A 14,248-nucleotide genomic window follows, 5' to 3' on the forward strand; every position below is an offset into this window, starting at 1 on the left:
AAGCAGGGAAGAATGGGAGAAACTCCCCAAATACAGGTGTGCCAAGCTTGTAGCATCATATCTAAGAAGACTCGAGGCTGTAATAGCTGCCAAAGATGTTTCAAGAAAGTACTGAGTAAAGGGTCTGAATTCTTACAGTACCAGTCAAAAGTTTGGACACACCTACTCATTCCAGGGTTTTTCTTTATTTTTACTATTTTTTACATTGTAGAATAATAGTGAAGACATCAACACTATGAAATAACACATATGGAATCATGTAGTAACCATAAAAGTCTTAAACAAATAAAATATATATTTTATATTTGATATTCTTCAAAGTAGCCACCCTTTGCCTTGATGACAGCTTTGCACACTCGTGGCATTCTCTCAACCAGCTTCATGAGGTAGTCACCTGGAATGCATTTCAATTAACAGGTGTGCCTAGTTTAAAGTTAATTTGTGGAATGCGTTTGAGCCATTCAGTTGTGTTGTGACAATGTAGGGGTTGTATACATAAGATAGCCCTATTTGGTAAAAGACCAAGTCCATAATATGACATGAATAGCTCAAATAAGCAAAGAGAAACGACAGTCCATCATTGCTTTAAGACATGAAGGTCAGTCAATCCAGAAAATTTCAAGAACTTTTAAAGTTTCTTCAAGTGCAGTCGCAAAAACCATCAAGCGCTATGATGAAACTGTCTCTCATGAGGACCGTCACAGGAAAAGAAGACCCAGAGTTACCTCTGCTGCAGAATATAAGTTCATTGCAGTTAACTGCACCTCAGATTGCAGCCCAAATAAATAATTCACAGAGTTCAAGTAACAGACACATCTCAACATCAACTGTTCAGAGGAGACTGTGTGAATCAGGCATTCATGGTCGAATTGCTGCAAAGAAACCACTACTAAAGGACACCAATAAGAAGAAGAGACTTGCTTGTTCCAAGAAACACGAGCAATGGACATTAGACATTGGAAATCTGTCCTTTGGTCTAATGAGTCCAAATGTGAGAATTTTGGTTCCAACCGCCATGTCTTTTTGAGACGCAGAGTAGGTGAACGGATGATCTCCGCATGTGTGGTTCCCACTGTGAAGCATGGAGGAGGAAGTGTGAGGTGTAGGGGTGCTTTTCTGGTGACACTGTCTGTGATTTATTTAGAATTCAAGGCACACGTAACCAGCATGGCTACCACAGCATTCTGCAGCAATACGCCATCCCATCTGATTTGCGGTTAGTGGGACTATCATTTGTTTTTCAACAGGACAATGACCCAAAACACACCTACAGGCTGTGTACGGGCTATTTGACCAAGAAGGAGAGTGATGGAGTGCTTCATCAGATGACCTGGCCTCCACAATCACCCGACCTCAACCCAATTGAGATGGTTTGGGATGAGTTGGACTGCTGAGTGAAGGAAAAGCAGCCAAGTGCTCAGCATATGTGGGAACTCCTTCAAGACTGTTGGAAAAGCATTCCAGGTGAAGCTGGTTGAGAGAATGCCAAGAGTGTGCAAAGCTGTCATTAAGGCAAATGGTTGCTACTTTGAAGAATATAAAATATAAAGTATTTAACACTTTTTTGGTTACTACATGATTCCATATGTGTTATTTCATAGTTTTGATGTCTTCACTATTATTCTACAATGTAGAAAATAGTACAAATAAAGAAAAACCCTTGAATGAGTAGGTGTGTCCAAACATTTGACTGGTACTGTATGTAAATGTCATATTTCAGTAAAAAATAAAAAAACATTTGCAAAAAATTCTGAAAACGTGTTTTTGCTTTGTCATTATGGGGTATTGTGTGTAGATGGATGAGGGGGAAAAAACGATGTAATCAATTTTAGAATAAGGCTGTAACGTAACAAAATGTAGAAAAAATCAAGGGGTCTGAATACTTTCCGAATGCACTGTATGTTAAGATGTATTGTTAACTTGTATTGCGACATACACTACATGACCAAAAGTATGTGGATACCCCTTCAAATTAGTGGATTCGGCTATTTCAGCAACACCCGTTGCTGACAGTTGTATAAAGTTGAACACACCGCCATGCAATCTCCATAGACAAACATTGGCAGTAGAATGGCCCGTGCTGAAGAGCTCAGTGACTTTCAATGTGGCACCTTCATAGGATGCCACCTTTCCAACAAGTCAGCTCGTCATATTTCTGCCCTGGTCAACTGTAAGTGCTGTTATTGTGAAGTGGAAACGTCTAGGAGCAACAACGGCTCAGTCGCGAAGTGGTAGGCCACACATGCTCACAGAAGGGGACCGCCGAGTGCTGAAGCGCGTAGCGTGTAAAAGTCGTCTGTCCTCGGTTGCAACACTCACTACAGAGTTCCAAACTGCTTCTGGAAGCAATGTCAGCACAATAACTGTTAGTTGGGAGCTTCGTGAAATGGGTTTCCATGGCCGAGCAGCCGCACACAAGTCTAAGATCACCAATGCGCGATTGCCAAGCGTCGGCTGGAGTGGTGTAAAGCTCGCCTCCATTGGACTCTGGAGCAGTGGAAACACATTCTCTGGAGTGATGAATCACGCTTCACTATCTGGCAGTCAGACAGACAAATCTGGGTTTGACGGATGCCAGGAGAATGCTACCTTCCCGAATGCATAGTGCCAACTGTAAAGTGTGGTGGAGGAGGAATAATTGTCTGGGGCTGTTTTTCATGATTTGGCCTAGGCTCCTTAGTTTCAGTGAAGGGAAATCTTAACACTACAGCATACAATACAATGACGTTCTAGACGACTTTTTGCTTCCAACTTTGTGGCAACAGTTTGGAGAAGGCCCTTTCCTGTTTCAGCATGACAATGCCCCCATGCAGAAAGCGAGGTCCATACAGAAATTGTTTGTCGAGATCGGTGTGGAAGAACTTGACTGGCCTGCACAGAGCCCTGACCTCAACCCCATTGAACACCTTTGGGACGAATTGGAACGCAGACTGCGAGCCAGGCCTAATCGCCCAACATCAGTGCCCAACCTCACTAATGCTCTTGTGTCTGATTGGAAGCAAGTCCCCGCAGCAATGTTCCAACATCTAGTGAAAGCCTTCCCAGATGAGTGGAGGCTGTTATAGCAGCAAAGGGGGGACCAACTCCATATTATTGTCCATGATTTTGGAATGAGATGGGCGGCAGGGAGCTTAGTGGTTAAGAGCGTAGTGCCAGTAACCGAAAGGTCGCTGGTTCTAATCCCCAAGCCGACTAAGTGAAAAATCTGTCGATGTGCCCTTGAGCAAGGCACTTAACCCTAATTGCTCCTATAAGTCGCTCTGGATAAGAGCGTCTGCTAAATGACTAAAATGTAAATGTTCAACGAGCACGTGTTCACATACTTTTGGCCATGTAGTGTATTTGCAATGTATGACTTTTCCATACGGGTAGGCCAAAATCAGCATGTTGTTATTAAATCATTATTAATGCATGTGTAGCCACCCTAGGGCCATGAACTACTCATAAAGCATATTTAGAACTTGTATTATTCAAAAACAAAAAATACTGTCATATCGTCAAAATGTGCAAAATATGGTGATATTATATTTTGGCCATATCGCCCAGCCCTATGCATGAAAACGAGTAATCTGTCATTGAATGACAGCAAACACTTCAATTGAATAATCCCGTCCATAGTTCCCACTCCTACTAGGATATAACTTTTGAAATATCGTCATAATATATGCGCAAACTGTTTCTACTGGGAAGCATGCCACAGGATTCATTTCCAGTAGAGAACACTGTCTGGTAGTTTAGATCTAAAACGTAAATTCAACTGGCCACAAGATGGAGCCAGGAGTAAAACTATGAGTCAATCACATTTTGCCAGAAAGTTCTGTTCACTTTTGCATAGTGATTTGTTTATCATGGTTTTAATTTTTTCCATCTAACAGAGGTTTGGCACATGCAAACTTGTGTATGTCTGCCTCTCTACCCATCTCTCCCCATATGCAGTTAGTTATTCCAACTGAATGAACATTTTGATTTATGGGCGTTGTTAGGCAGTGCCTTAAACTGCATAATGATAATAATGATTATGATTTAAGTGTAGAATGGCAATGGCATAAAATAACAGGATGGGGCTATGCTACAGAGCCATTGTTTTTGTGAGGGCATTGCTAATGAAGGTCTTTTTTGATGTATTCCTTCTCCCCTCTCTCGCCTCCCCTCCATCCTTCTTTTCATCTCCTCTCCTTCCCTCTCCTCCTCCTTCCTTCCCACTCTCTCCTTCCTCCCCTCTCTTCCTCTTACCCCCCTGCCCCTCCTCCAGTCGTGCCACCAGTGCCAGCTGCCCATGCGTCAGGGTGAGCCTGCGGTGTACGCAGAGCGTGCTGGCTACGACAAGCTGTGGCATCCGGCCTGCTTTGTGTGCTGTACCTGCTCAGAGCTCCTGGTGGACATGATCTACTTCTGGAAGAAGGGACAGCTCTACTGCGGACGCCACTACGGAGACAGTGAGAAGCCCCGCTGTGGAGGCTGTGACGAGGTGAGGGATTTGAGGGGAGGGGGAGGCAGGGAGAAGAGGGGTGGGGGAAGAAAGGACAGCTGCACTAGGATGTCACTACGGAGACAGCGAGAAGGGGGACCGTGTGACAAGGTGAGGAGGGGCAGGGAATGGGGAAGACAGGGGTATTAAAGGAAGAGAGGTCAACAGGAGAGGAAGACTGTTATTCACACACTTTATGTAAATTCAGGTGCATAGAGAGGAAAAAACTGCAATTTTAACAAAAATAGATGTACTGTATGGGAGAGTGGGGTAAGTTGAGCCAAAGGAGTTGAGCCACCCTTGTTTCTAGGAAACCATACACACAATTCTTAATTTGACTAAATTATGGAGTCTGTGAAGGAAGAAACCACTTGGAAAAAGTGGTAAGCAAGTATTTTTGTTATATTATATATATATAGTTATATTTTCACCAAGTCAAATTAATGTATTGTGTTAGAGGTTTCATGATTCTTGTATCTAAACCAAAATAGATTGTTTTAAGATTGTTCTATACATCAGTTGGGGTCTCTATAAGCTTCAATATGAGGTCCTAAACCTAGCATGAAAGTGCATCCTTGTAGCTGTGTGGGCTAATATAGTCAAAATGTTTACCTTTGGATAAGTTGGGCCAATTATGGAGGACTAAAAGTGCCACAATTAAATAAATAAATACACCATTAAATAATTACTTAAATGTGTCATTAATTAATTCAAATTAGAATTAAATACATAAATGTGTTATTAAATGTATCATTAATTAATTCAAATACCGATTCATTTTATGTAAAATACATATATAATTATTTCACTATTTACATTTACATTTCATGATCCTGCATTGCAGTGATTCATGAATTACTTAAAACTGTCAAACTGACCCATCAAAGTCAGTGGGCGGGGCTAACGCGAATCTAGTCTGATCCATTGCTTTGGTCTGAAGTAGAGTAGGCCAACCTGGATAGAGACAATGGAGGATCTCCGTGAACTTTCCAGGGAGTTGGTTAGAGACATTTTAAACTTAGCAGAGGATGTAGAAGCAGGACCTGCTGACATTATCCGGAATTGATTTGTCTTGGCTTGATGCAGAGGGTAACCAATCAGGCGTTAGGTTCCGCCTACCAACTTTTGATGGGTCAGTTTGACAGTTTTAAGTAATTCAGGAAGCACTCCAACGCAGGACCATGAAATGTAAATGTAAATAGTGAAATTATTATATATGTATTTTACATAAAATGAATCGGTATTTGAATTAATTAATGACACATTTAATAACACATTTATGTATTTAATTCTAATTTGAATTAATTAATGACACATTTAAGTAATTATTTAATGGTGTATTTATTTATTTAATTGTGGCACTTTTAGTCCTCCATAGCCAATGGCCATGGGGTATGCTGAGCAAATGGTTGAGCCAATGGCAAGTTGAGCAAATTGAAGTGTTTTCTTCCCAAGTGTAGTGCAAGGCATTATCGCTGGGAGATGATGTAAAGACTGGGCCTGGTCTATGTTAAAAGTGTTTTAAAAAGTACAAACTGTTTGTTAGGGGTTAAGCCTGTGATAAAATATACTTAAAGTGATTAAAAGACGAAAAGCGATTTTGATTGTGTTCAATTTTGTTTGAGAAATAAAGATAGACATGGTTTTAAAAAGGTAGTGGTAATATTTCATTCAATACAGAAATGTGTAGGCGGCTTAACTTACCCTGTCCCGGGGCTCAACCTACCCCATACCCGGGGTAAGTTGTGCCAAGAGACCACTTTTTTTGGACAAGCTATGTTTTCAAAACTGTAATGTTTACATGAATTCTGATTATCTCCAGGGATACACAGCATCCTGAAATATATGTAGATATCTTTGTTTGAAAGAATAATATTTTTCCCTTGACAGAGTGATGCGGAATGTTTAAAAAAAAAAACTCAACCTGCCCCACTCTCCCCTACTCTATTACTCTGGGTTTCTTTATTGCTCTTCAATGTGTTGAATTAACTGTCTACTGTATCATGTTTTGTGTGTCTCTACAGCTGATCTTCAGTAATGAGTACACACAGGCCGAGGACCAGAACTGGCACCTGAAACACTTCTGCTGCTTCAACTGTGACTGTGTTCTGGCTGGAGAGACCTACGTTATGGAGAACAACAAGCCTGTCTGCAAGCCCTGCTACATGAAGAGTCACGCAGTGGTAAGGACAAAGAGGGAGAGTGTATGTGTGTGTGTCAAATCAAATCAAAGTTTATTGGTTGTGCACACAGATTTGAAGATGTTATCGCAGGTGCAGCGAAGAGCGTATGTTTCTAGCTCCAACAGTGCAGTAATATTTAGCAATACAATAACAATACACACATAATCCAAAAAGTAAAAAAATATATCAGAAATATCAGAACGAGCAATGTCAGAGTCCGGAATATAAATGTATACATGGAGTATACAAAACATTCTCTTTCCATGACATAGACTGACCAGGTGAATCCAGGTGAAAGCTATGATCCCTTATTGATGTCACTTGTCTCTATATACATGGGACAGCAGTCTCGAAGCTGCCTGGCGGTAGCCGGCTAGTGACAGTGTCTAAGGTGCTGGGCAGAGTACCGGCAGGTGGCCGTCTAGTGATGGCTGTTCAACAGTCTGATAGCCTGGAAATAGAAGCTGTTTTTCAGTCTCTTTTTGGTACACATGTACTGCCCCCGGTGATGCTTTGGGCTGACCGGTTGCTGTCGGTGCAGTTGCCTTACCAGGCGGTGATGCAGCCCGGCAGAATGCTCTCGATGGTGCATCTGTAGAAGTTTGTGAGGGTCTTGGGGGCCAAGAGGCGCTGTTGTGCCTTCTTCACCACGGTGTCGGTCTGGTGGGACCATTTCAGGTCCTTGGGGATGTGAACACCAAGGAAATTGAAGTGTTTGACCCCCTCCACTGCGGCTGCATCGATATGGATGGGCTTGTGTTCTCTATGCTGTCTCCTGTAGTCCCAATCAGCTCCTTCATTTTGTTGACATTGAGGGAGAGGTTATTTCCCCAGCACCACTCCTCTCTGTAGGCTGTCTCGTTGTTGTTGGTGATCAGGCAAACTTGATGATAGAGTTGGTGCGAAGCCACACGGTCATGGGCGAACAGGGAGTAAAGGAGGGGGCTAAGCACACACCCCTGGGGGCCCCAGTGTTGAGGATCAGCGTGGCAGAGGTGTTGTTGCCTACCCTCACCACCTGGGGGCAACCCGTCAGGAAGTCTAGGACCCAGTTGCACAGGGAGGGGTTCAGTCCCAGGGCCTTGAACTTAGTGATGAGCTTGGGGGGCACTATAGTGTTATAAGCCGAGCTGTAGTCTATGAACAGCATTCTCACATAGGTATTCCTCTAGTCCAGGTGGGATAGGGCATTGTGCAGTGCAGTGGCTATTCTGTGTGTACCTGCTCGTGTGTGTGTGTGTGTGTCTGTGTGTGTGTGTGATATGATACCCTGTAGTAAATGTGTACAATGTATATTGTATAGATGAGATACAACTCTCTGCTACATACTTTTGTCTACATTGAATATGTTTGTGTGATTAAACACACATCCCCCCTCTCTCCTCACTCTCCAGGTATGTACGGCCTGTCAGAACCCAATGGAGCCCGAGGCCCAGCGTGTATCTTACGGGGAGTTCCACTGGCACGCTGAGCCCCAGTGCTTCCAGTGCTCCTGCTGTGCTAAGTGTCTCATTGGAGAGCGCTTTATGGCCATACAGGGCATGCTCTTCTGCTCTGTCGAGTGCAAGAAGAAGACCATTACCTAAGAAGAAGACTATGACCCAGAGCAGCGCACCACAGCTAAACCTGACAACAAAATTATTAAAGTCTATTCAAACAATGGTCATTTCCCTTGACCACAAACAACGTGTTTCAGTCTGCAACTGATTCTTGCTCAGATCACAATCAACTCTGCTCCTGATGACAACCAACCCCAGTCCTCTGCTAATTTTAGTTTTCACTATGCTTATTTCCGCTCAAGACTGCAACCAATCATCTGAATAACAGTTGGGACTTGTGCTTTCCTCAATAATGCCTAACCAAGATTTCAGTTTCCAAAGTCAGGCCCTTGGGAACCAAATACTGCCTTAAATAATAATATGCCATTTAGCAGACGCTTTTATCCAAAGCGACTTACAGTCACGCGTGCATACATTTTTGTGTATGGGTGGTCCCGGGGATCGAACCCACTACCTTGGCGTTACAAGCACCGTGCTCTACCAGCTGAGCTACAGAGGACCACAGTAGAGAGAACAGTACTTTCTCTGGTTGATTGATTGGTTGATTCTTCTTTTACCAGATAGGAGGTGTAACAAAAGATATCTGTCGGTTTCTCGCTTTACATGCACTGTTTTGTTCTACTTCTTCTTTGTTTTATTGAGATACAAGTCTTGTTTCTGCACACTTTTATTTTTACAGTCACTCTTCATCTGAGTGTAAATCAGCTTTGGATTCTATAGTCTGTCTACTACCAAAATACCTTCCTTGGGTTGTGCTCATACCATTCTTCCTGCTGCTTTCTCTCTAGAATGTACTACTGAATACTGATATCCAACTCTATACAGCAGTATAATAGCAATAACCTTACAAGAAATGATACTTTATGTGCAGTGTTTCTGCTCCGCTAGAAGCAGCCCTTCAATGTTGTTACAGGCGGAAGTATCTGACTATGCCAAGTGGCTGACTGATTCTCTCCAACACAGTCCTGGAGAACCCATGGGAATGCAGGTTTTCACAAGTGACACTATTATCGAAAACATCACTGAAATGTGAAGGCAGGTGATGTCATATCTATGTGATCTACAGAACATCTTAAAATGATGACGACTCTCGAGGACCAATGAAATGATAAGAAGAAATGAGAAAGTACTGTTCTCTCTACTGTGGTGTCTAATTATCTACCGCCTCCTCTCTTTCCTTCAGTCTTTTTTATATTATAATATTTTTCCCTAGCGGTCTTCACAATAAGTGCCATTTGCTTTCCTTTGTTTCTTGCTCAATGAAAAGCACTTTATGATATTTTCTCCTCACACTCTTACAACCTAATAAAGGTTTTTGCCATGATTAGTCCCGTTTGGTTCATACTGCCATACAGGACATTTAACAGTCAACACTCCCACAGGTGTTAACGACAGACCATTTAGAACGTAACCTGTGTGCATGTGTATGTGTGTGTGTGTGTGTACTTGTGAGCGCATGTGTGTGTGCATCTGTGTATGATTCAGTTGCCAACATAGCTAGCGCACCCAGTGTCGCTAGCAGGCTAATGTGGCCGCTACTGTATTTCACACGGACCCCCCTCTCCTGGAAAAAAAAAAGAGCTCAGAGAGTAGCCTTGTTGTGTTTAACCCACTCGGGGGAAGCGGTGCACAATTCAAGGAAGCCCCCATTTCTCTCCGGCCCCATTGTCTTTAGTGGCAGCCGGCCCAAAGCAACGCAGCGGCTTCCATCCCCATACTGTAGGCTCACCTCTACCAGGCTTATAGTACCTGTAGGTAGGGTGTATCCCACATCCCTCTCATGACCTGTACACTCACATCAAGCCCTGTCTATGTGTTTCCAATAGCAGGGGAACACTGAAGAATGATGGTTGTGTGTGTGCATAGCTGGGGGGTTTCTCTCTACAATGAGAGCCAGATGCACGGCACACTGCCTGCAGTGGTCTCTTGTGAGAGATGGATGATCCCGCCTTCACATGTATGTAATCATGAATTGGATTTACTTTACATTTCCATTTCAACATCTCTGGATTGTGCTGAGAATGCTGGCTCGTCACCCAGTCTCTACCATAGATCATCATCTCGCACATGAGTGTATGTGACAGCCAGCCATGCACCCTGGATTAACTATATGACTTGCGTAAACTAGCTATGAGTCAACCTCACATGAAGAACAAGTCTTGCATTGAAACAATCAGAGAGGCTCAGAACCAAATAATAGTATATTTTAAGATTGTATCTAGATTCTACTAGCTTTGACATTATGCACTATGTTATTCACCAGCATACGCCCATGGGATCCATCAACCACAGTCTAGGACCAACTGGCAGGTAGCTTAGTGGGTAAGAGCGTTGTGCCAGTAACCGAAAGGTCGCTGGTTCTAATCGCCGACTAGGTGAAAAATCTGTCGATGTGCCCTTAAGCAAGGCACTTAACCCTAATTGCTCCTGTAAGTCGCTCTGGATAAGAGCGTCTGCTAAATGACTAAAATGTAAAAAATGTAAACTGGAAATACCATGGGCTATACCTCAATGTGCTCTGTAATAGGAAAGTGAGGCACATTCTTTGGTAAACCATTGCTGTGACTTTACGTCCCTACACTACTGTCAGAATTAACTTTTTGGATATGAAAAGGACTTCTTGAGGGAAAGTTGGCAGTTGGTGGCATATCCATGTTATCAGTATGAAAACAAACCAGTGAAACCCATGTGAAGTTCTTTAGGACAGTTTGGCTCAGTTCCTGCAGAGGGCACACTTTCACATTCTATGGTGTTGGTCCATTAGCTCTAACTAACCAGTATGGTCACAGTACACTCACTTTTTAAGTATATTTAGCTAGCTTTGGCTATGACACTAAATTCCAATGGACACAAGGTCTGTGATGTTATACCGTACTTGTTGTCTTGTCAGCTTCAGTTGTGTGAGAGGCATGCAATGTAGGCACTTTAACGTAACTCTGCAGGGTAGATGGGGGTCTGGTCCAGCTGTGCCAAGTCAAAGCCAGAGGTATGTGAAGGTCTAAACACCTCCGATACTACCTGAGGAGAAGCAGCAGCAGCCATCTCTGGCTAAATATCAGCTGTCTGGAACCCAGATAACACTCACCACACGCATTCCTTCACCCTGGAACGAAAGGGAGACGGAGAAAGAGAGAGATGGTGAGTGGATGGGAGGGGAGAGGAAAAGAAAGGATAGAGGAGACACCTTTTAGGAATGTTCTTATGGAAGGAAGAGGCCTGGAATGATTATCTACAGTAAGTGAATATTTGAAGCTATCTTCAATGGTTGTCAGATATGCTGAAGTCGGGATGTCTTGTGTGACCTCTCTGTCACTGTATGATTTACTGTAATGTTACTGTACTGTACTCTGTTTAAAGCTCGCCTTTGACCTCTTTGGCTTTGTGCTCAAATGCAAGTCATCATGATGTGGGGAACATTTTCCCCTAAAATGGTAGTAGTAAAAAACATCAGGGTAAGAAAAACAAAACCAAATCATAGGGAATAGTGTGACAGACCATCATGCAACCTGTACACCAAAGGATGGGGGGCTTAGGTGGAGTATTGGAGTGAGGCAGCCCCTTAGAGAGCAATAGATCAAATAGTGACAGACAGTTGAATAGGTTGTCATTAAAGATAATCATGATAGCTACAGTAACCTGTTTTTAAGTAGATCCCTCACCCAAAGAATACCCATTTCACCCCACTTTACATCACAATAACAAGATGGTTTGTGTACATCAGTATTATGACTTGAAGCCGTTAGTAACTTCCTTTCTATATTTTTCTCCAATTACTTTCTCATTTTTTTATATTTTCTCTCCCTCTCTTTTTCTACCCTCCCTCTTTCCTTTCTATCTCGCACCCTATCTTTGGAAGTTTGGTTCCAGGGTTTGGCTCTGGCCGATGTCCAGAGGCAGCCAGGCAGAGATACCTGTTAATTTCAGTGTGTGACTCAGGCTCTCACATCATATGGCATCCAGATTCCTCACATGATTTATATAGAATCCAGGATAGAGAAGATAGATAACCTAGGAGTCCTAGGCTAGGATATACTGACCACACCTAACCATTGCATCTAGGAGTCTCTCTCTTTTTCTTTCTCTCTCTCTCGCTCTCTCTCGCTCTCTCTCTCGTAGGCCAGTAGGGGGTCCAATTATACCAATTCCCAAAGGACTGTGTTGTTGAGACTGAGTCCTGGCTGGCGTTGTAACAAAACATGCACTTCATGTCTCTGTGTCTGTGGGGCGTCTCCGTTGAAAACATCCCTTCCCTAACTAATCCTACCACTGCTGCCAGCAGCACCTGTTGGTGAGGACTCAGTGGAAAAGTGGAAAATAGCTGCCTGTCTGCCATACATCACATCAACTCAGTGGATTCCACACAACATGTTCTGCTTATGCTATACTGTCTAATGAGGTACAGTGGAGGGTCAGTTTATATCATAGAGATATAGAACACACAGTTTTATCTCTATGGTTTATGATATCAGTGGTGGTCGGTGCCGTTTAAGATTAGGGAGGACAATTTCTTTAATGAGCATGACCGTTCTTCTATTACAGCATATTGGATGACTGTCATTCATATTCCATTCACCCAGCTCAATGTAACATCGATAGGTTTAGGCTGTAGCAACCCATCATGCGGTTGCAACAACCTAGCCTACAAATGAAGTTTAGAACATTCAGGTCGAGAGACAAATTGGAGTAATCAAGGTGACAGACAGTGACACATTCAAAACCGCCTTGCACACTCTTGCCTGCATCTAGCTGGTCTAGGGTGTAATCATTAGGCTAGTCCAAACGAGAGTTACTATTGGACAAATTTAGGTAGGTCCATCCCAGTTTCGTTTCGTTTGCTTTTGTTTTAAGAAATGTCTTGCAACAGAATCGGCGGAATGAATACACCCCTGATCACCAGCACACGCAGTTCACTTTCATAGCAGCCATACAAACAGCATCATCACCTCTATTTGCTCTCCTCATCTCACATTTTCCCTTCGCTTGTGGACTTGTGCACAACACAACAGCTGTCTGTGACCAGGCGAGAAAAAAAAACTCCAAGCCAAACCTTCATACCATAACCGCTACACACAGCCTACATTGTTGTCACCATATTAGTTAACGTCATAGTCAACATAGCTACTTGAACTAACACGTTAGTAAACCCACAATTCAATCTGAACCAGTATCTGTGCGTTAGAGACCTCTCTAACTACCAGAAAGCTCTGATTTAAACTCCCATTCATCAGCTCTGCAAGCGTTATAAGGTGCCAAGGTGGCATTTTTTTGGTTGCTTGTACATTTTTATTTAGACCTTTTTTGGATGTACATAACGGCCGTAAAGGGAGTAAATGAAGATAGTTGCTCAGCGAAACTCCCTATTTGGTGATCAACAAATTTATTTTTACATTATAAGGCTTGCAGAGCTGGTGAATGGGAGTTTGAATCTGAGCTTTCTCGGCGTTAGAGAGGTCTCTAACGCACACATAAAGGTTCAAATCCAATCCATTTGTACAATCACGCGGTACAGTGAACAGCAAGCAGTTTAGCAGTTACGTGGCAATAAATTAATAAAAAACGAAAGCTTACCTTGACTTGGATGAGTTGGAGTGTTGGATAGCCTTAGCCAACTAGCTAACACAACTAGCATTCCTCTATGTTTGAGTCAGGTTGTTGAGTAGGCTAAATTAGCTGAATTAGCTACCTATATAAGTGAAAATGAAAAAGAAAATATATAATGAAATATATTTACTTCTCTCTCTCTCTCCGCTGCTTCTCCTTAATTTTGTAAGAAATACATTTGTTCAGAACTTAAACTATTGTCCTTCTCTCTCTTTGAGTCGACTACCACATTTATGCACTGCAGTACTAGCTAGCTAGCTGTAGCTTATGTTTTCAGTACTAGATTCATTTTCTGATCCTTTGATTGGATGGACAAAAAGTCAGTTCATGCTTTGATAGGTTGGAGGACGTCCTCCGGAAGTTGTCATAATTACTGTGTCAGGAAGGGGGTGTCAACCATGAGCCTCCTAGGTTTTGTTTTGAAGTCAATGTACCCA

General features: G+C 42.7%; 1 protein-coding gene across 1 annotated transcript in view; it reads left to right on the forward strand.

Moving 5' to 3' along the window:
• Window positions 1–9,535, forward strand: part of LOC311137695 (testin-like) — a 31,967-nt gene extending 22,432 nt beyond the window's left edge. The window contains exons 5-7 of the mRNA XM_084172240.1: window positions 4,253–4,468; window positions 6,493–6,651; window positions 8,046–9,535. Coding sequence (XP_084028366.1) covers window positions 4,253–4,468; window positions 6,493–6,651; window positions 8,046–8,237 — 567 coding nt within the window. The 3' untranslated portion in view covers window positions 8,238–9,535. The remainder of the gene's footprint in view (window positions 1–4,252; window positions 4,469–6,492; window positions 6,652–8,045) is intronic.
• The last annotated feature ends 4,713 nt before the right edge of the window (window positions 9,536–14,248 follow it).

This window comes from Coregonus lavaretus (assembly GCF_964263955.1).
Source record: "Coregonus lavaretus genome assembly, chromosome: 11".
Lineage (NCBI taxonomy): Eukaryota > Metazoa > Chordata > Actinopteri > Salmoniformes > Salmonidae > Coregonus > Coregonus lavaretus.